The sequence below is a fragment of the Hevea brasiliensis genome, chromosome 17, assembly GCF_030052815.1.
Source record: "Hevea brasiliensis isolate MT/VB/25A 57/8 chromosome 17, ASM3005281v1, whole genome shotgun sequence".
In the NCBI taxonomy this organism is placed as follows: domain Eukaryota; kingdom Viridiplantae; phylum Streptophyta; class Magnoliopsida; order Malpighiales; family Euphorbiaceae; genus Hevea; species Hevea brasiliensis.
This window is the reverse complement of record NC_079509.1, coordinates 20,840,693-20,861,538: the sequence shown is the minus strand read 5'-3', so window position 1 is coordinate 20,861,538 and position 20,846 is coordinate 20,840,693. Positions and strand designations below refer to the sequence as shown.

Genomic DNA, 20,846 nt, shown 5'->3' with positions numbered 1-20,846 from the left:
GCTGAACAACAATTTATGAAGCATAAATCATTTAATTCACCCTATTGTTTCCTTAAGTTATTATCGAAAACTAGGATCATAATCAATAAAACCTAATTACTACTCATATTCAATCTTACACAATAATTACGGATTATGAAGATAAACTAGCAATTGACCACATCAAACAATAAACTAATAGGCCTTTTTAGCAAATCATTCAATAGATCAAGGACAATGAAATCAAAAAATAATAGATATTCAAAAAGATATAAATTAAATTAATAACCTAGTCTTACAAATCAAGCAAAAGAACTTGAATCCCTTGAACTGAATTAAAAACTTAGCCACTCATATTCATGGCTTACAGAAAAACTAAAGAAAAATAAAGAATAAATCTAAAAAGAGAATGGAGAATGAATGTCTTCTATGGAGAATGAAGGTCTAAATGGGATGCTCTTAGCTGCTGCCCAAAGATGTATTTATAATCAAAAACCTAATCCCAAAGATAGGAATCAAACTAGGAAAAGTTTTGAAATTCAAAAGATAGATTTTCAGCCTGCATTCACGTTTTTGAAATCAAGGCTGATTTTTAGCAACTTCCTTTCCTAGTCTGCCTCTGCCCTCTTCAGGAAAGTTATAAGCCTAATTCTTAGCTTTCCAACGGGTACTCATTTGCCCAAATCTGAGGTCTACAACCCAAGTTATGGCCCAAAAATTGGGACTGGTTCAGATAGACGGTCCAGCCCATAGTGACGACTTCATTGCCATTTTTGACAATTAAAATGGCCTCAGCTCGCATCCAGCCCTTCATAAAAGTTGTAGAGGTAGCTCTTAAGGTTCAATTGGGCTTAGGCTTGCTTCATTTGGACGTTTAGAACTCTAGATACAAAATAAATACTAAAAATGGTCGTCACACATCAAGTCTGAGCTTTTGTAATAGATCCATAGCTCATTTTGTCAACCTTGGAGACTGATTTGGGCTTTGGTCCCTCTTTATCATTTGTAGTGCTCTATCTGAGCTTTTCAATGGATTAAACAGCACTTAATTGGGAGACCCACAACTTTAGAAACACCTGAAAATTACAGCAAAGGTCAAATGTTGAAAATTTCTCCATTTAACACAATTATTCCAACAATTATCTAAAAATATGCCTAAATGATAAATATACTTTAATCAACTGAATTATGCGTAAAAAAACACTAGAAACACTAAATGTGATGGGAGTAAAATTAATAAATTATGCACTTATCATGGGCCAAGTATGATTCACACCCCTTTCTGATCATTTTTCTGGCTAGTGCAGCCGAAATTATGTTAGATGGCAATAGCTGCCCTTCCCCATATATTACTACATCACTGTACTGAGGGAGACCAAAAGTGACTGTCTTCAATCTATAGTCAATCATAGCGTGATGCCTTGTAACACCCTCCCGGTAGCAACTCCGTACATTCTACTGTTCCGGTGACTAGTGTCGGTCCGGACAGCTAGAACGTCCGGAAAAATATTTAAATTAAAGTGAGAGACCATAATTAACTCAAACATTAATAAGAAAAATTTAGTAAAAATTTTAGAAATAAAATACAACCAAGTCAAATGAGTCGATGCTCAAGCGATGGGTAACCCAAAGGGAAGTTGCGGTTCTGGCAACTAGGAGCCCTAGACCCGAGGAAAAATTCATAAAATAATTTTTTGGACTTCAGAGAAGGGTCATTGAGGTTCCTATGGCATTAGAATGCCAAGAAAATATTTAGAAAAATTTTTCAATCGGTACAGACAATTTTGACCCGTTAAGCCAAACGGAGGGCATTTTGGTCATTTTGCCTTCAGAGACGATTTTTGGCCGACTTGTCCAGTTGAGTAAATAATTATTATGACATAAAATGTGAATAAATATTGCTAAAAATTAAATTGAAAATAAGTAGAGAAGTAAAGAATAGAAAATGAGATAAAAGGCTCATTTATGACATATTATGATGTCATTTAAAAGCTCCCTCCAATCACAATTAAACAATCATCTAATTAACTAATAAAAAGAGACAAAATAAGACCAAAGGAATTAAAAATACCAGCTGCCTTCTTCTTCCCCAAACCAGCCGAAATCCATGCCCTAGACCAAACCTCCACTAACACTTCCACAAGCTCCATTTCTCTCTTTGTTTCACCATAAATCCTCCTACTCCTTTCATTAAAATTCATCCTTGCACCTTGAATAACCCTTAGGCAGCCTAGTAAAGGAAAGAAAGTGAAGTTTAAGCTTGGAAAATTCTGCCCTACAAGAGGTTAGTGCTTATTTATGCATATACTTCTTTTATTCCATGTTAGGGACTTGAAATTAATATGAAATTGTGAATTAAATGGACTAGAACTCATGTGTATGTATACCATGGAATTCGGCTGCCTAGTGAGGGTTATGACTTTGATGGTTTAGATGGGCTTAGAGTGGATTAGAGAGGGTGTTTAAAGTGTATATATATATATATATATATATATATATATAAGGAATGAAAGTGTTAACTAAGGTGTGTGGTGTGAATCATAATAGGAATTAGGGTTTTGGGAGTGAAATTTGGACTTGGCTTATGAAATGATAAGTGAACATTCTAATGGTCAATTAGTGACCATTTGAGGTAAGTTGACCATAATTTGAAGTGAACTAGAGTGTTACAAACTGAAATGGTATTGCTGCCTAGTGAGGGCAGCAGGGAGGCTATGAGTCCAGCCTGTTTGGACTGCCATATCTTTGGCTATGTAGGTTCAATTGGTAATTGGCCAATTGGACATGAAACTAGACATATAATGGCACAATTTTGCTGAAGAAACCATGCCCAAAAGACCAAAGCAAGTGGACCAAAAATTGGCCCTAATCCGGATACCCTGAAATCAGATTCTGCAGAATGACCAAATGAACAGTAAACAATTTTGCTGAAGAAACCATGCCCAAAAGACCAAAGAAAGTGGACCAAAAATTGGCCCCAATCCGGATACCCTGAAATCAGATTCTGCAGAATGACCAAATGAATAGTAACTGTTCATTTGGCCATAACTCACTGTAGAATGGTCCAATCGACCTAAAATTTTTACAGCAACAAGATAAGATATAGACAAACAACTTTCATGAAGAAAGCTACCCCAAATTATGACCAGAACCTATCCAACAAGGCAATGGCAGTCACTATTCACTGCACTGTAGATATGGTCAATTCTGCAGTTTTGCAATCCGGCCAGCTGTGGTGTTTGGATCATATCTGGAGCTACAAAACTCCAAATGGAGTGATTCAAAAAATGAAATTCAACTAGACAAAATAAGGAACAACTTTCATGTTTACCATTTCCTCAAATTTCCACTGTAACAGTCACTAATGGAACAGTAAAATTGGGGTACAAAAACTAAAAATTCTGCCCCCTTAGTGCTAAGCTTAGAAATGGTATTGGTGATTAACTCCAACAAGTTTTAAATGCAAAATGTGGTACATTGGGAGTGTTAAAACCAATGCACTTATTTTTATCCAAAAGTCAACATTTTTGTTGACTAATGAAGTGAATAGTAACACCAAAACTTGAAATTCAAAAATTGAAGAATTCAAAAGTATCAAATGCCCTAGTATACCTAACAAGATTGGTTTGGATAGTTTGGCATGCCAATAGGGTTCAGTTAGCAGTACTGCACATGGCACTATGCCATTCTGTGATTTCATGGCTTTTAGCCATTCTGACCTTGTGTTGATATTTGGCCTTGTGCCCATTTTCATTACAGCTTATTAGCTGTTCTGTTGCACACCGGGAGATGCACATGTGACCGATGGTGTGACGGCCCGAGGTACTAGATACCCAGTGCCAGTTTACCCGTTTATCCAGTCTAGTCGTCCAGTATAGGTTACTTGGGCAACCAAATGAATGAAAGTGGACAAGGTTAACGAAATAAATGGATATACAAATACAAAACAAATAAGACATATACATTCAATACATATTTATTTTCTGCTATTTCCTGTTATTTTATTATTGCACCACTAAGCATTATTACTTAGCGCGTTGCTTTTGCCACGCGTATGTTCTGGAGATACTGATCGAGAGCCCAGTAGACCGCAGACTGGGTGAGACCATCCTGCAGCTCTGCATAGTGTCCGTGTCACCTCACCATCCACAGTGCATTGGTAGGACACTAGGTTTCATTTTGGGATTTTTGTAACTAACTTTTATTTTCTCATATGTAATTGAACTTATGTAATGTATTTTGATGTTCATGTAAATAATGAAAATTATGTTTGGGAATGAAAAAGTAAATATTTATCTGTGACTTGTACATGATTATCACATGAGATGAATGATTGAGAAATGAAGTTGAAAAATATTGAGATTTTGATATTAGAGTTTGAGATGATTGAATATGATTATAGGAAGTGTTTTTCACAGGTTCCGAAGAACTGTTTTCTCCATTTTTAGCCGGTACTCTGCCGGATTTTCTATAAAATTTTTGGAACCCCAAATAAATTATAATTTCAATAAATGACTTAAATAAATAATATTTCACAAGTTATATTCAAAACTATGATAAAAATTAATTAAGGTAAAATAGAGTGTGCCGGTACACCGTGTGACATTGCTTACTCGGATATACTGTACACGAGTAAGGGGTGTCACATGCCTGGCTAACCAATCCATGCCCAAGATGATATCATAATCTCTGAAGGGTATTTCTATCAGATCGGACAGAAAAGTATGTCCTTGGATCACTAAAGGACAATCCCTACACAGTCTGTTGACCTTGACCTCTTGTCCTAGTGGACTAGTTATTAGCACCTCAAAATTCATTTATACATACGGAACAGCAAGACAATCAACAATACTAGTACTAACATAGGAGTGGGTAGAACCCAGATCAAATAGTACAAATACATCTTGATCAGAGACAGAGAATGTACCAGCCACAGTGTCAAAAGTCTAGGCCTCTTCTCGTTGTCTCACTGTGTAGACCCTAGCAGGAGCACTATCTTGTTCTGATTGATTTACTGTACCCTGAATGCCTGAGGTGCTGCCCCTAGCTCTACCTCTGCTTCTGCTAGCTAGTTGTGAACCTCTAGTAGCAGAACTCTGTACAGACCCTTCTGCAGTAATAGGAGGTGGCTTAACTCTACGAGCACTGATACAGTGTTTAGCGAAATGCCTCGTACCCCCGTAATTAAAACAGGCTCCCGAAGCCTAGTAACTTATCCCACCATGGGTTTTGCCAGATGTCTCACAAGGGCGGGGAGGGTGAGAACTTCTGGTTGTCTGCTGACCAAATCGAGGGAGTTTCTGTCCCGAGAATCTTCCCCTTCTAGACTTTTTACCACGATTTTGTCCCCCAAAATTCTTTCTCTTTCCAGTATGGTCACTGGAACTTTGATCTACTGACTTTCCACCTTTTTCTTTTTAAGACTTCTCTATTTTCTCTTTCACTGGTGCCCTTTTTGCTTCAAATCTTTCTAGTTCAAGTGCTTGGGAGATGAGTTCAGAGAAGTTATCATGTCAGAATCCGACCACTTGCATCCTCAAACTAGGCTTCAAGCCAATCTCAAACCTTTTACATCTCTCTCTGCTCGTAGCAAGTAAGTTCTCGGCATAATGGCTCAAGCAGGAGAACTGCCTTTCATACTCCGCCACTGTTTTATTGCCCTATTTTAGACTTAGGAACTCCTGCAGCTTCATGTCCATATAAGTATTTGGGATGTATTTTTGTCTGAACTCTCAAAGGAAGTCGTCCTATGTCAGTACTGGAGGTTCCACCAGACTATGGGGAATGGTTTTCCACCAATCATACGCATCCCCTTATAGAAGTGACACTAAATACTCAAATTTTAACTCGTCTGTGCAGTGCAGCTTCTCGAAAACTCTTTCCATCCTCTCTAACCACTACTCTGCTTCTAACAGATCCACTGTCCCTTTAAACTCAGTAGCCCCATACTTAATCAACTTGTCATACTGCCTGGCTAGAAGCTGTGGTTGCACTACAGGTGCTTGAAGTGGGGCTTGGGTAGGCATGCTTTCAGCTATTTGTTGGAATATCACAGCCATCTTCTGAGCAAATTGAGCAAGAAATTGTGGCATTGGAGGAGCTGTAGTGGCTGACCCACTCACATTCTGAAGAGCTAGGGCTTCCCCTTGTGCCTCAGCCTTTACTGATTGTTCTACAGAACAATCCCCTTCTTCCATAGTCTATTAAAGGGTATTCTATCTCCTGAACAAATAACACAAGGAGATTTCCCTCTGTTAGCTCATATTTATAATGTAATGCACTGTATGTATCAAATAATGACATTGAGCAGTTGTACTTAGCATGAAAAAAAAAATGTAAATTAACAGGTCAAAACATACTTTAAAAACCTTGCTCTGATACTATTAAAATATGTCACACCTTACCCCTCTGTAAGGCATAACATGATCCCATAGTATGCTTAATAAATCATTGAACTTCGCCTACCAATAACCCATTAAATACACTACAAAGGATTTTAAATAAATTTTTATTCCCTTTTTAAAGTGGTGAGCAATTTTGACAGGTATTAAAACCCTTTAATAGAAGTTAAAACAGATATTAAATATTTAACTAATTTAAAGTTTCCGCAAATTTTATAAAAATTTCGACAGAGTGCCATCTGTAATTGGAAAAAATCAAATTTTCAACACCTCTAAAAAAAACACTTCCAATAATTCAATTCACAACTCCAACTTCCAATATCTCAACACAACTCCATTACACAATCTCAGTTCCAAATTCAATTCATAAAAATAAATCTCAAAATGAAAAATATAATTGAGCATTTCATAAATTAAAACACAAGGTTTATATTACAACCATTTTACAAAATCAAATAATTTACAACATTACTGTACAACTGCTCAAGACTAACCACAATACATACATACAGTCATATACATTAAAATAAAAATTTACATAAAGGTATAATTCAAATACCCGACAAAAATCCAAGTGTGTAGTTTCTTCTAGTCACTAGCAACCTATTCTGCTGCTTTACCAGTCTCTTTACCTGTGACAGTAACATAAAGCAATCGCTGAGTAAAAATACCCAGTAGTGCATAACATAAAGAAAAATATCAGTTTATGCCATATTAAATCACAATTATTCCAAAAACAGTACTTAAATTGTTAAACAAATACAAAGCACAATTTAAAATTTAAGTCAAAGAAATTCTCACTTCATAATTCAAGAATAGTTTTTCATAAAATCACACAAGCATATCATGATACCAATATTGTGACACCCCTTACTCATCTACAGTATAGCCGAGTAAGATATGTCACACAGTGTACCAGAACACCATATTTTATCTCAATTATTTTATCCTTCCTTAATTTATTTCTTTATGGTTATGAAGTGCAATTTGTGAAATTTAACTCATTTAAGTCATTTATTGAAATTATAAATTTATTTGAAGTTCCGAAAATTTTATAGAAAATCCGGCAGAGTACCGGCTAAAAATGGAGAAAATAGTTCTTTGGAACCTGTGAAAAACACTTCCTATACATTTTCAATCATTCTCAAATTCCATTACATCAACAAAATCTCAATATTTCTCAACCATTTCTCATCAATTCTTCTATTTGTCATTCATTCATTTCACATGATAATCATGTACAAATCATAAATAAATACTCAATTTTTATTTATAAACACAAATTACAAATATTTACATTAATACCAAAATATATTACATGAGTCTCCACTATACATGGGAAAATAAAAGTTTAATTACAAAATACCAAAATGGGACCTAGTGTCCTACCAATGCACTGAAGTTTGTGAGGTGACACGGATACTATGCAGAACTGTGGATGGCCTCACCCAGTCTGTGGTCTACTGGGCTCTCTGTCAGTCTCTCCAGAACCTATGCATAGCAAAAAGCAACGCGCTAAGCAATAATGCTTAGTGGTGCCAATAATAAAATAAAAAAAAACTAAAAGAAAATAAATATGCAGTGTGTATATTGATGTCTCATGCAGATAAATTTTCGGTAATTATTTGTAGTCTTATTTATTTGGTACTTGTTATATCCATTATTTCATTAAATTTATCAACTTCCATTTTTGGTTGCCCAAGTAACCTATACTGGATGACTGGACTGGATAAACGGGTAAACTGGCACTGGGTACTAAGTACCTCGGGCCGTCACACCATCGGTCACAATGTGTCTGCCGGTATGCAATAGAACAGCTAATAAGTTGTAATAAACATTGGGCACAAGGCTAAGTATCACACTGATATCAGAAAGGCTAAAAGCCATAAAATCACAGAATGGCATAATGCCATGTGCAATACTGCTAACTGAACCCTATTGGCATGTTAACCTATCCAAACCAATCTTACTAGGTGTATTAGGGCACATTACAAAGTTATTGATTGAATTTTCATGTTTTACATATAAGGTTACTATTCATTTTACTATTTAGGTCAAATTATTGACTTTTCAATGTATAATACTTACATGAGTCCTAATCACATAAATTTGCCACATTTTGGTTCCCAAAAAGTGTTGGCATTAGTTGCCAATCCATACTTCTAACCGATGGAGAATAAATTAAAATTTCAATTTTTAGGAGCTAGAGTTTACTGTTCCATTAGGCCATTCTACAGTGAGAATTTGGCCAAGTGTTTTTAATCAAAGTTGTTCTTTATTGTGTCTAGTTACATTTCACTTTTTGAATCACCCCATTTGGAGTTTTCTAGCTCAATTTATGGCTATTTCAACATAACTGGTCGAATTGCCTTTGCCCAGAATTTCTGGGCAATTTTTAGATATTGGCAGTTTTTGTACACTGACTGCAGGTGAGTTTTTGGATAAGTTATGGTCAAATTTTGGGTTTGTTTTCTTCATAAAAGTTGTAGGGTTATGTCTCAACTTTCTTTCGGTATAAAATTTAGGTCAATTGGACCTTTCTACACTGAGTTATGACCAAATGAATGAACACTGTTTATTTAGTCATTTTCCAAGGATAGCATAATGGTCACCCGGATTAGGTCACTTTTTAGAGCCACTTAGGTTGGTTTTCTGGGCAGGTTCCCTTCACTAAAATTGTGGCATTATGTATCTAGTTTCACCTTCAGTTGGCCTTGCACCAATTGGAGCTATACAAGTTCAGTTAAGGCTCTCCAAACACACTGGACTCCAGGAGTCCAGACTGCAGCACACAAGGCAGCCTACCCTTTCTAACATTCAATGACTCAATTTACTTCATATTAAGTTTAAAACTTACCAAATGGTCACTAATTGGCCATTAAAATGTTCCTACACCATTATAGGAGCAAAACCACAATTGGCTCAAAACTCTAAGTTTTCAATTTCTCTATTCTTCCATTAACTTACAATTCAATATGCTAAATGTTAAGTTCATATCAAAGGGCAGCTTATATACTCATTTAATCCAAAGAAATCATCAAAACCCTCATAAGTCCATGGCTGCCGAAAATGGGGTGACACTTCAACATGTTTATTTTTTATGGAATTTCACATATCCTAGTTTAGTTTATCCTTCTAACAAGAAATTTGAAAGAAAGAGAAAAGGAATTAGACACTAACCTTGTTAGAGCTAACTCCCAAGTTTACAAAACCTTCCTTTTCCTTCTTCTTTTTGCTGGCTAGAGAGAGTTTAAGATGTAAGAAGCAATTTTTGTGAAAGAAGCTAGTGGTTTTATGGTGTGTTTGTAAGAGAATTCTAGTGAGAAGGAGGAGCAACAATGGAGGTGTGTGTAGAGAGAGAGGTGTCTCGGCTGAATGGGGAAGAAGAGAGCAAAATTTTGTTTCTTTAATTTGACTTCTTTTTCCCATTTTAAATGAATTTAAGTATGTTGTTAAATTGTAATTGGTTCATAAGGTTTTATTGTGTCATTCTTGCATAGGCATGATGTCATAATTGGATATTTGTTTCCATTTTCTTTTTCTTTCTTTTCTACCCATTTTTAACTAATTTTTCATCAATATTTATTCACATTTTATGTCATAATAATTATTTACTTAACTGGACAAGTCGGCTAAAAATCATCTCTGAAGATGAAGTGACCAAAATACCATCCGTTTGGCTTATTGAGCCAAAATTATCTGTACTGATCGAAAAAATTTTCTAAGCCTTTTCTTGGCATTCTAATGCCATAGAAACCTCAATGACTCTTCTCTGGAGTCCCAAAAATTAGTTCATGAATTTTCCCCTGGGTTTAGGGCTTTTAGCTGTGAAAACAACAACTTCCCACTGGGTTACCCATCACTAGGGCACCGGCTCATTTACCTTAGTTGTATTTTATTTCTAAAATTTTTCTTAAATTTTTCTTATTAATATTTGAGTTAATTATGGCTCCTCACTTCAGTCTAAATGTTTTTCCAGACGTTCTAGCTGTCCGGACCGACACCAGTCACTGGAACAGTAGAATGTACAAAATTGCTACAGTGAGGGTGTTACAAATATACTTTTTATCCCAACAGCCAAAGGCTTATGAGGAATACCAAGGCTAGCTAGCTCAAATCTATGGGTACCCATTCAATTTCCTCATCTACTGGCACACACTTCAATACTTCAGCCAGAGAGGAAATACAAAACTATTTCTTCCCACTAGGCAAGCTAGTGAGAAATTCAAACATCTGGTCATGAAACTGTGGTTTCAAACTATTTTAACACTTTTCTAAATATTTAAAATGGCTATCAATTCACATATAGTTTAACTTTCCAAAAACATGGGTCAATAGCACATATTTCTTTTCAATTAAATATTCAATTCAATGGAAGTCATAAATAAATTCTTAAAATTCATTCAACACAATTTCAAAAGAAATTTCAAATAGAAATTATATTTTGTTCACAAACCTCTTATGAGTCATCTCTTAGCCTTGACTCAGTGGTTCTTTCTCCTTTCCAGTGTCTTTCCCAACTGAAACACACAATTTCCAGTGTTTCAGTATCAAGTCACATAATTAATCCAACAATAATTTCATACCTACTTAATTGCACCTCTAAAATTACTTAAAATAGTATTATTTTGACTTTGTATTTTTGGGTTACTATTCATTAAACTACTCAAGTCAAAATGTTGACTTTCTCATACTTAATAGATATGTGAATTTTAATTACACTCACATACCACATTTTGAGTGTCTAATTTGTTGGCATTTTGTGCCATTTCAATTTCTAAGCCTCCTAAGAGAAATTATAATTTTTCAGTTTTGGTTCACTGTTTTCTACTGTTCCATTGGTCTGGTTACTATCGAAATTTGGCCAAGTGTCCTTCATCAAAGTTGTTCCTTATTATCTTAGCTGTAATTCCGTTTTTGAACTACTCCATTTGGAGTTTTGTATCTCAAGTTATGGCCATTTTCCTAAGGCTGGCCGGATTGGTTTTAACCCAGAATTCTAGGTACCAATTCTGTTCTGGCAGTTTTGGTATGCCGACTGCAACTCACTTTTTGGATCGGTTATAGTCAGAATTTGAGTTTATATTCTTCATAAAAGTTGTAGTGCTATGTCTCAGCTTTCTATCGGTATAAAATTCAAGTCATTTAGACCTTCCTACTCCAAGTTATGGCCAAATGAACTAATACTGTTTATTTGGTTATTTCTGTACAGTCGCAGTGTGTCAATTTCGGGTTTGACCTAATTGTTCACTAACTTAAAGTCATTTTTTGGGCAGGGTTTCTACATAAAAATTGTGACATTATATGTCTACTTTCATCTCCAATTAGCGTTACACCAATTGGAGCGGCAGAATTATAGTTTTGGTCCCTGAAATGGACCTAGGTCTAGCTGTCCAGAATTAACTCTCACCAATCCAAATTTGATTTCAATTCTCTTCACTCCAACACACTCCATTTGACCCCAATTGACCATTTCAAGTTTCAATTAGGTCTCATTACATCAATTACCAATTTTCTCCAAATTTTTCCCCCAAATTCATTGGCTCAAGAACCCTAATTTTGCAACTTATTCAATTGATGCAATTAAAGTTTATAATCATCTTCTACACATTTAATTATACTTAATTACACCTTCAATTGCATCAAACTCACTCAAACCCTAATCCTTCTAGTGTTGGCCGAAATTCCTATAAGTGTAGATGTGCATGATTTGTTTCATTTTTTTTCATCAATTTCTAGTGTAATTCAACTACTTAATTATGAATTTAAACAAAAAATTAGAAACTAACCACTAACCTCTTTCTTTGAATTTTAATTCTTCAAATATCTATTTTTCCTCCTTCCTTTTCTTCTTCAACCTTCTTTTCAAGTTGCAAGAGCAAGGTTTACGTAGAGAATTTGGGGAGTTTATGGAAATTTTAGGGTTTTAGAAGCTTGATTTCATGCTTTAATGGAGGTGTGTAGTGAGAGAAAAATGGGAGAGAGAGGGCCACGGCAATGTGAAGAAGAAGAAGTAAAAAAAATGTCTTTTTAATTTTGTTTTTATGCCCATAATTGACTTAGTCAAAAATAAATTAAATGGGTAAATATTTATGAGGTCATGCATGATGTCATCTTGATGATGTCATTATTCTATTTTCTTTTCCTTTCTTTTTTCCATACTTCTTTAATTTAAATCTATACTTCAAAATTTTCATTTCTCAGATTTTATTGGACAGTTAGGTCATGAGTCACCTCTAGGGGTGAATTGACTAATTTGCCCCTCGCCAGTCTGATCCGGTTTGCCAATAATTCAGTATTTCTTTCAGAACCCTGACCTAATTATTTAATCTGGTTCTCTACCTTTTTCTGTGATTTTCATATTTCTCCTAGCTTCGCAATTTTTCTTAGGACTGCAGTGTCACATTGGCCCGTACGAAATTAGGGTTCTGACTGATCTCGCAGTCACTTCCCGGTGAGGTCACCCATCGCTGTGATCCCCGGCTCATTTAACCTTTTATGTTCTATTTTTCTAATATGTATTTAATCTTCTGGTAATTATTATTAATTTTTATTCAGGGTTTTTCTAGGTGACTTAAATATGGTTATAATCTTCTTAATTGTTCAGACCGAATCCGGTCATCGGAACAATAAAATACTCAAACCTATGCATATAGGGGTGTTACATTATTAGTAATTCCAATAATATTACTTTTTTTCCTTATTTAAATCTTCTAATAAGTTTATGAATGATGTTAACACGTCATGCTAAACTTGACCGCATAGGTCAACAATGCATGCAAAGATTGGCTAAAGAGAGCCTACTAGGTAGTATTAATAAAGTGGAATTGTCTACTTGTGAATATTGCATAAATGGCGAAACAAAATCTAGAGAACTATTTGGAAAATGAACTAGAGTCGAATTTCCATTGCTAATCCATTCTGACATATGTGGTCCAATGAATGTAAGGCAAGGCTTAAGACTATTTATTTCATCACATTCACAGATGACTTCACTCGATATGGTACTGTCAATTTGATATCTCATAAATTTAAGACTTTAAGTTGCTTCATTGAATTTCTGAATTTAGTTGAGAATCAATAAGATAGAAAAGTTAAGGCTTTAAGAACCAATCGGGATAGAGAATATCTATTATTCAATTCAAGGAATTGTGTGATGAAAAGGGAATAGAAGGACAGTTGCCTATTCCTGGAATTCCACAACAAAATGATGTTGCAAAAAGGCAAAATAAGACCCTGTTAAAAATAGTTAGGTCAATGATGGCTCAAGCTAATTTGCCACCTATAGGGGTGATGCACTTTTAACTACCACTTTTGTACTCAACAGTGTGCCTACCAAATCAGTTACTTCCACTCCATATAAGCCTTGGACAAAAACACAAACCAAACCCAAGTTTTATGAAACCTTGGGATGTGTTGCATTTGCTTATGATCCTTCCCACAAATTTGGAAGACTAGGTCCAAGGGGAAGGAAAATACTCTGAATAGTCAAAAGGACATGTTCTAATAGGTAAGCAAGAAAATGGAAGTATAACTGAATTTGAATCATGAGATGTCACATTCTCAAAGAATGATTTTCCAAAAGTAGGGTGAGATAGGTTAAAACTTATATCTATTTAAAACTCATGACTAGGATGCCTCTGTTATGCAAATTAAATGGATACACTTTCAAGTGAGAGCAATATGAATATCGATGAGTATGTTCATTCAGATTCACATTGCACCCTGAAGTGAGTCTAACTTTGATTCTTAGTCTAAGTAGGAGTAACATATCCATTAATGAGTTAAGGAATCAATCTTAGCAATGATAAATGAGTCAATTAAGTCTTCCCCATCATTGTATTGATATCCAAGGAAAAGCATGTATAGTTACTCCTATTGAAGAAGAGCATGAGGCTCTTTTATGCCTAGCTAAGGAAAAATGGATTAAGGCAATCCAATGAAGTTTGGGAACTAGTTGAATTACCTAAGGGACATAAGGTAATTGGGAATAAGTGGGTTCTCAAGATAAAGCATAAGGCTGATGGTAGTATCAAAAGATACAAAGCTTGCTTAGTGGTTAAGAGGTATACACAACAGAAAGGATTAAATTATGAGGAAATTTTTTCACATGTTACAAGATTTACCTTAATAAGATTGATTTTGGCTATAGTGGCTAATTTAGACATTGATTTACATCAAATAGATGTGAAAACAGTGTTTGTCAATAAAGAATCCCATAAGTTTCGTCAAGCCAATCTCTTCTTACAAAGTGTATAACCTTACCCCTTTCCATGGCAAGCTAATAATGACTAAGAGTGAATTACCCAAAGGTCAACTTCCTTTCAAGAATCCAGTTCAAGTAGAATCCCAATCAAACTTTCGATTGCTATGATTTTAGTTTAAGGAGCAGATTTCCTAGTTTTATTAAAAGTTGGATTTTTTGGCCAAGTGTGAATTCTTACATATGATACATGGCTATTATTAATTTTAATATATAAATAATTTTAATTTTTAATTTTAATAAATATAAATAAATTATTTAAAATTTTTAAGTTACTTGTATTTTATTTTTATTACCTTTTTTGTAGATTATTTTTTAAAAGCTTAAATAAAAACTTTATATCTCAATTTTTAATAAAAATTTCATAAATATTAAAAAAAAGAAAATATTATTAATTAATAAAAATACGACAATAGAATTTAAATATAAATTAAAGATATGAAATAATTTGATGTTAATTAAATCATATCATTGTTTTTATCATTTTATATAATCTTAATATATTTAAAATATAATATATTTAATTGTTGTATATATTCAATAATGTTAATATTATTTAAAAAAAATACTAACAATCAGAAAAAAAATTAAAGGAAAAGAGAGGAATATATATGTATATATATATAACTAAAATAATAAAATGAATAAAATAGTTTTTTATTTTAAATTGATAATTAAATTAATTAATTATAATAAAGTTGTTTTATTTTTTTCATTTTAAAAAATTTTTTAAGATAAAGATAATGATATTATTCTTATTTTAATATTTATTTTAACTTTTAAGAAAGTCATAATGATTAAAATATGTTTATATTTCATTTGTTTTAAAGTGTCTAAGAAAAATAAATCTTAAAATCTCTATTCAAAATGTCTAAGAAATATTCTAATAACGCTTGTAAATTTCGTGATCTTATTTACACGTGTAGAAGTCTGACCACTTTGCTCTTCATTTAGCGGCCGTTGTGGGTAGGTGACGAGGTTAAAAATGTCATTAAAAATTTTTTTCTTTTCTATAATTAATTTAAAATTATTGATTAATAGAAAATAATTTTATTTTGGATGAAATGACTTTTCGATTAATGAAATTAAAATTTAAAAATTTTTTAAATGTTAAAAAATAGAAATAAATTTACCAATAATGACAAATTCTACAAAAATTCACATAATTTTTTTTTTTTTTTGCATTTCTTGTTTATTTTCAAATTTTCATTTTCCTTGCTGTGGGTTTTTGAATTCGTGCTCGCAAAATCCCAAAAGAAACAAGCAATATGTATCTCTGTCTTATCTAAAGGGTCTCTTCTCCGCCTCATCTTGCTTCTTCTCTTGTTTCTTGTTATCACTGTACGGATACGAAATCGGAGATTCCGTGACGCGGGTTTTCGATTCTATACAGATTTTCGCATTCTCAATATCTAATTATCTGTTGGGTAATTTTTGGATTTCATTAAGATGGGTTTTGATTCATTCCTTTTTTTTCTATTGGGCTGTTAAGCTGGTTCTCGCGATATCTTCCCTATTTTCAAATGAAATATCTGACTTTGTTTTAATTTAAGTTTTAATATCTGCTTGCTATTTGATTTCTTGGAAATTTCTTCTCTTCTGTTGTTGAGAATTGAGATTGTGTCTTATGCTTCTTGTGGGCGTTGATGGCTTAAATTTTTCTTTGTTTTTAACAATATGAATTGTGAATATGCCAGGATGAAGAGTATTAGAGATTGGGTTTTTACTCGATTATTGTCCAAGTCTTTGGCCATGTCTAGATCGTTGTCTGGCAGTGGCAGTTTCTTCTCTGAGGGACCTGTGGATGAAGATTCTAATGCCCGAGGTATCAGGCTACTCTTTTCCCCTTCAGCCTCCTCTTTTTTATGTGTATTTGTTAAATTTGTGGAAAGTAACGTTTCTACTAATTATTGATTAGAGAAGTCTTCTTTCTTGCATGTGCCTCACAAATTTTTGGAACCCATGAAAGGAACTCATCATGGGGTAACCGGAACTCTTTATCTGCTTATATTTTAGTCGTTAGTGAATGTTCTTGCTGCTTATTGAGATGCGCATGCTTGCTGTAAAAAAGGGGGAAAAGAAAGAAAAAATGAATTAGTTAATCTTGAGGAAGGAGAGGGTCCCAAATAGTTTCAAGAACTTAGGCCTATTTTTCGAAGAATTTTTAGTTTGTGAAAGGAACGGTTTCAAATTATATCTAGCATGTTGGTGAATTATCTTGCATGATAACTACCAATCAATCATGATAGGGATCTTTCTGAATGACTTAATTGCTTCCTTGGGGCACTCTGTGATACAAGTACACTTGTGGAAATGAGGATTACCTGTATTCTTTTTGGTCCTTCATACTAGCTTCCATGTCTAACATTGTGGTAGTGTGACTTGTTCCTTACGGCACTCATTGATACCAGTACACTTGCAGAAATGAGGATTACCAGTATCTTCTTTTGGTGCTTCATACTAGCTTTCATGTTTAATATTGTAGACAATGTGACATGTTCCTTTTTGGTTCTTCTTAGTATCCGAAAAAACTATCTTTTATTTTGGTTGGCATTGTGTCATGGATCTCAATTAAAACTCAACTGATCAAATGGCTTACTTTTTGGTCTTCTCATATCAAGAATTCATCTTGGCTTTGGGGTCACCAGACCAAGAAACTGTCCATGGTGACAACAACCCAGTCAATATGCCTACATGATCCATGGTTGATAAATAGATGGTAAAATTATGAAGAACCTTTTGAAACATCTGTTTTAAGTGCTATAGCAGTTGAAGTTTTCCTTGTGGTGATATCTTTATGAGAAATAATTACCGTAAAATGCTCGAGCCATGGATTTCTATGACTGGGAGTGTTTATTAGTCAAAATTGTCCATGCCAGGAATCATATTAGTAGGATCTGAAATCTGACTTGAAATTGTATATTGATTTTGTTAAGACCTTACTTTCTTGTTATCTGCAGCTCACACGGATTGTTCAGAGGTTCCACCACTACTTCCAGATACATCATACTGCTCTGATGACACACGGGAGAATGAGCCTCATCCCTCTCTTCAGGAAGATTCTAACAGATCTAATAATGTCATTAATTATGAAAAGATGGATCCATTGGCAAGGATTGAGGATCTCCAAGTTAAGTTTTTTCGGCTTCTTCGGCGGTTAGGGCACTCAAATGACAATCTTTTGGTGGCAAAGGTTTTGTATAGGATACACCTAGCAACATCAATACGAGGAAGGGAATCAGATCTAAAAAGAGCCAGAAAGGTAGCAGCAGAACAAGAGGCAATTGACATACCCAAATTAAATTTCTCTGTAAGAATACTTGTCCTGGGGAAAACAGGTGTTGGAAAGAGTGCAACCATAAATTCTATATTTGATCAAAGAAAGACGATGACTGATGCATTTGAACCAGCCACTGATCGCATCCAAGAGATTGTTGGTACTGTATGTGGAATCAGAGTAACTTTTATCGACACCCCTGGCTTCTTACCTTCATCTAAAAGTAATGTGAGAAGAAATAGGAAGACCATGCTCTCTGTGAAGAGATTCATTAGAGAATCCCCACCTGATGTTGTTCTTTTTTTCGATCGGCTTGACCTCATCAACATGGGTTATAATGATTTCCCTCTTATGAAGCTTATGACCGAAGTCCTTGGTAGTGCAATTTGGTTTAACACCATCCTCGTCATGACTCATGCTTCTTCAACCCTTCCTGAAGGACCAAGTGGATTTCCAGTCAACTATGAATCATATGTAACCAGATGCACAGATTTGATGCAACACTTTATACACCAGGCAGTATCAGACAGAAAACTGGAAAACCCAGTACTTTTAGCAGAAAATCATCCTCAGTGTAAAAAAAATTTATTGGGGGAAAATATTCTTCCCAATGGACAAGCTTGGAAATCTCAATTCTTATTGTTATGCATATGTACCAAAATTCTTGGTGATGTTAGTACTCTCTTGGAATTTCAAGGCAGTATTGAGTTGGGGTCATCCAGCCCCCGGGTGCCTTCACTGCCACATCTCCTTTCATCTCTTCTACGGCACCGTGTATCAAACCCAAATGAAGCAGATAACGATGTTAATGATATTTTGCTTTCTGATGCAGAAGAAGAAGATGAATATGATCAATTACCTCCAATCCGAATCCTGACAAAATCTCAATTTGAGAGATTGACTAAATTGCAGAAAAGAGACTACCTTGATGAGCTGGATTACCGAGAGACTCTTTATTTGAAGAAACAGTTGAAGGAGGATGCTCGGAGGCAGAGGGAGAAGAAGCTTTGTGAAGCAGAAACTTTGGGTGAGGATGACTATGATGACCAGCAGACACCTCCAGAAGCTGTCCTGTTACCAGATATGGTAGTCCCTCCAACTTTTGACTCAGACTGCCCTGTACACAGATATCGCTGCCTTGCTACAAGTGACAAATGGCTTATGAGACCTGTGCTTGATCCTCAAGGATGGGATCATGATGTGGGCTTTGATGGTATAAACTTGGAGACGGCTATGGAAATAAAAAGGAATATTTATGCCTCAATTGCAGGGCAGATGAGCAAGGACAAGCAGAATTTCAGTATTCAGTCTGAATGCGCTGCTGCTTACACAGATTCTAGGGGGCCTACTTATTCTGTGGGTATTGATGTTCAATCTGCTGGTAAAGATCTTATATATACAGTTCACAGCAACACAAAACTGAGGACTCTCAAGTACCACATGCCTGACTGTGCAGTGTCATTGACATCATTTGGGAAGAAGTATTATGTTGGTGCCAAGATTGAAGATAATATATTGATTGGGAAGAGACTAAAGTTTGTAATGAATGCTGGCCAAATGAGGGGTCCTGGACAAGTGGCATATGGTGGGACTTTTGAAGCAACATTAAGAGGGCGAGACTACCCTGTGAGGAATGATATTATCAGTGTATCAATGACCGCTCTATCTTTTAAGAAGGAGATGGTGTTGGGTGGAGGTTTTCAGTCTGAGTTTCGGCCAGCACGAGGCATGAGAATGGCAGTTAATGCCAATTTAAATAGCCAGAAAATGGGGAAAGTTAGCATAAAGATGAGTAGCTCTGAGCACATTGAAATTGCACTAGTAGCCATTTTCTCAATTTTCAGGGCCATTTTGTGTAGGAAAGAGGCTGAAAATGGAAGAAAAGAGGCATTGGAGATGTGATGAATCTGTGTTGGCCCTTTTGCTGATAGATTTTCTTAGTTTGGAGAGGAAATAATAACCAGAAAGCATTTTATAGTCAGAACAAGGTTTTAGAACGTTGAAAAGAGTTTGGTGTTTCAGAGGTTGTCCGTTTTCTTTTTGCCCCATAATTTACTGAACATGTACCTATTCTAGAGGAGGTTAGATATGCTTTATTATTATTTTTTTAATGTATACTTGGAGGAGGCTAGATAGTGAGACTTTTTCCGTTTAAACTTGTGAAATGGACATGTCCGGTTGATTTGGCTTGTCTGGGGCCTGTGGGCACATAGCTCTGTAACAAGCAATAGCTGTTATAATTGTACAGGAGCACAAAGAAAATCAGTTCTATGATTCCTGGAATAAACATTCTTCATCTAGGTTCTAACATATGACTGTTCTTCCCCACTTACCTTCGTATCAGCACACTGCGTTATGATGATGTCAAGGCGTTCTTTAAACAAAATGGAATGGCAGAACCGTGGAAATTAAGAGAAGTTTATGCCACGCCTTGTTCGAGCTGGAGGAGGCTCCATTGGTGCTGCAAATTTGCACAGGTACGAACTTCACAGCTTCTGATTTAACCTTGTGGCATGTAAGTTGATTCTTTGAATTATGCTTATGAAACATGACATGCTGTGTGAAAAAAGATAGGTGAAAACTTGGATTAAATTAATGCTTTAATGATTGTCTGGGGAGGTAATGAATTAATTAGGTGTATCAAAAAGGGACACGAGCACTTTATCTCTTAGTGGGTTGATTCGGAGTGAACAGGATTAATTCTGATTCATTGAGGTAAAGAGCAGAAAAATAAAAAAATAAAAACGAAGTCAAAAATAAAATGATTGATGGTGGGCTACTCCATTTATTAGAAGGTGTAGTTGATATCTCTACTTATAGGACTTTAGCCTCACCAAAAACTGAATTGATGTGGACTCGCTCCCTTCAATTGTGCCGTGTGTCAATTAGAGTTACTGTCCAGAGAGACAGATCCTCACTTTAGTCT

General features: G+C 35.0%; 1 protein-coding gene across 1 annotated transcript; it reads left to right on the top strand.

Moving 5' to 3' along the window:
- The first annotated feature begins 15,855 nt into the window (after positions 1 to 15,855).
- On the top strand, positions 15,856 to 20,230 carry LOC110665991 (translocase of chloroplast 90, chloroplastic). Its single transcript, XM_021826322.2, has 3 exons — positions 15,856 to 16,070; positions 16,341 to 16,468; positions 17,604 to 20,230. The coding sequence occupies exons 2-3, from the start codon at positions 16,342 to 16,344 to the stop codon at positions 19,820 to 19,822; spliced, it is 2,346 nt and encodes a 781-aa protein (XP_021682014.1). The 5' UTR covers positions 15,856 to 16,070; position 16,341; the 3' UTR covers positions 19,823 to 20,230.
- Positions 20,231 to 20,846: the final 616 nt, after the last annotated feature.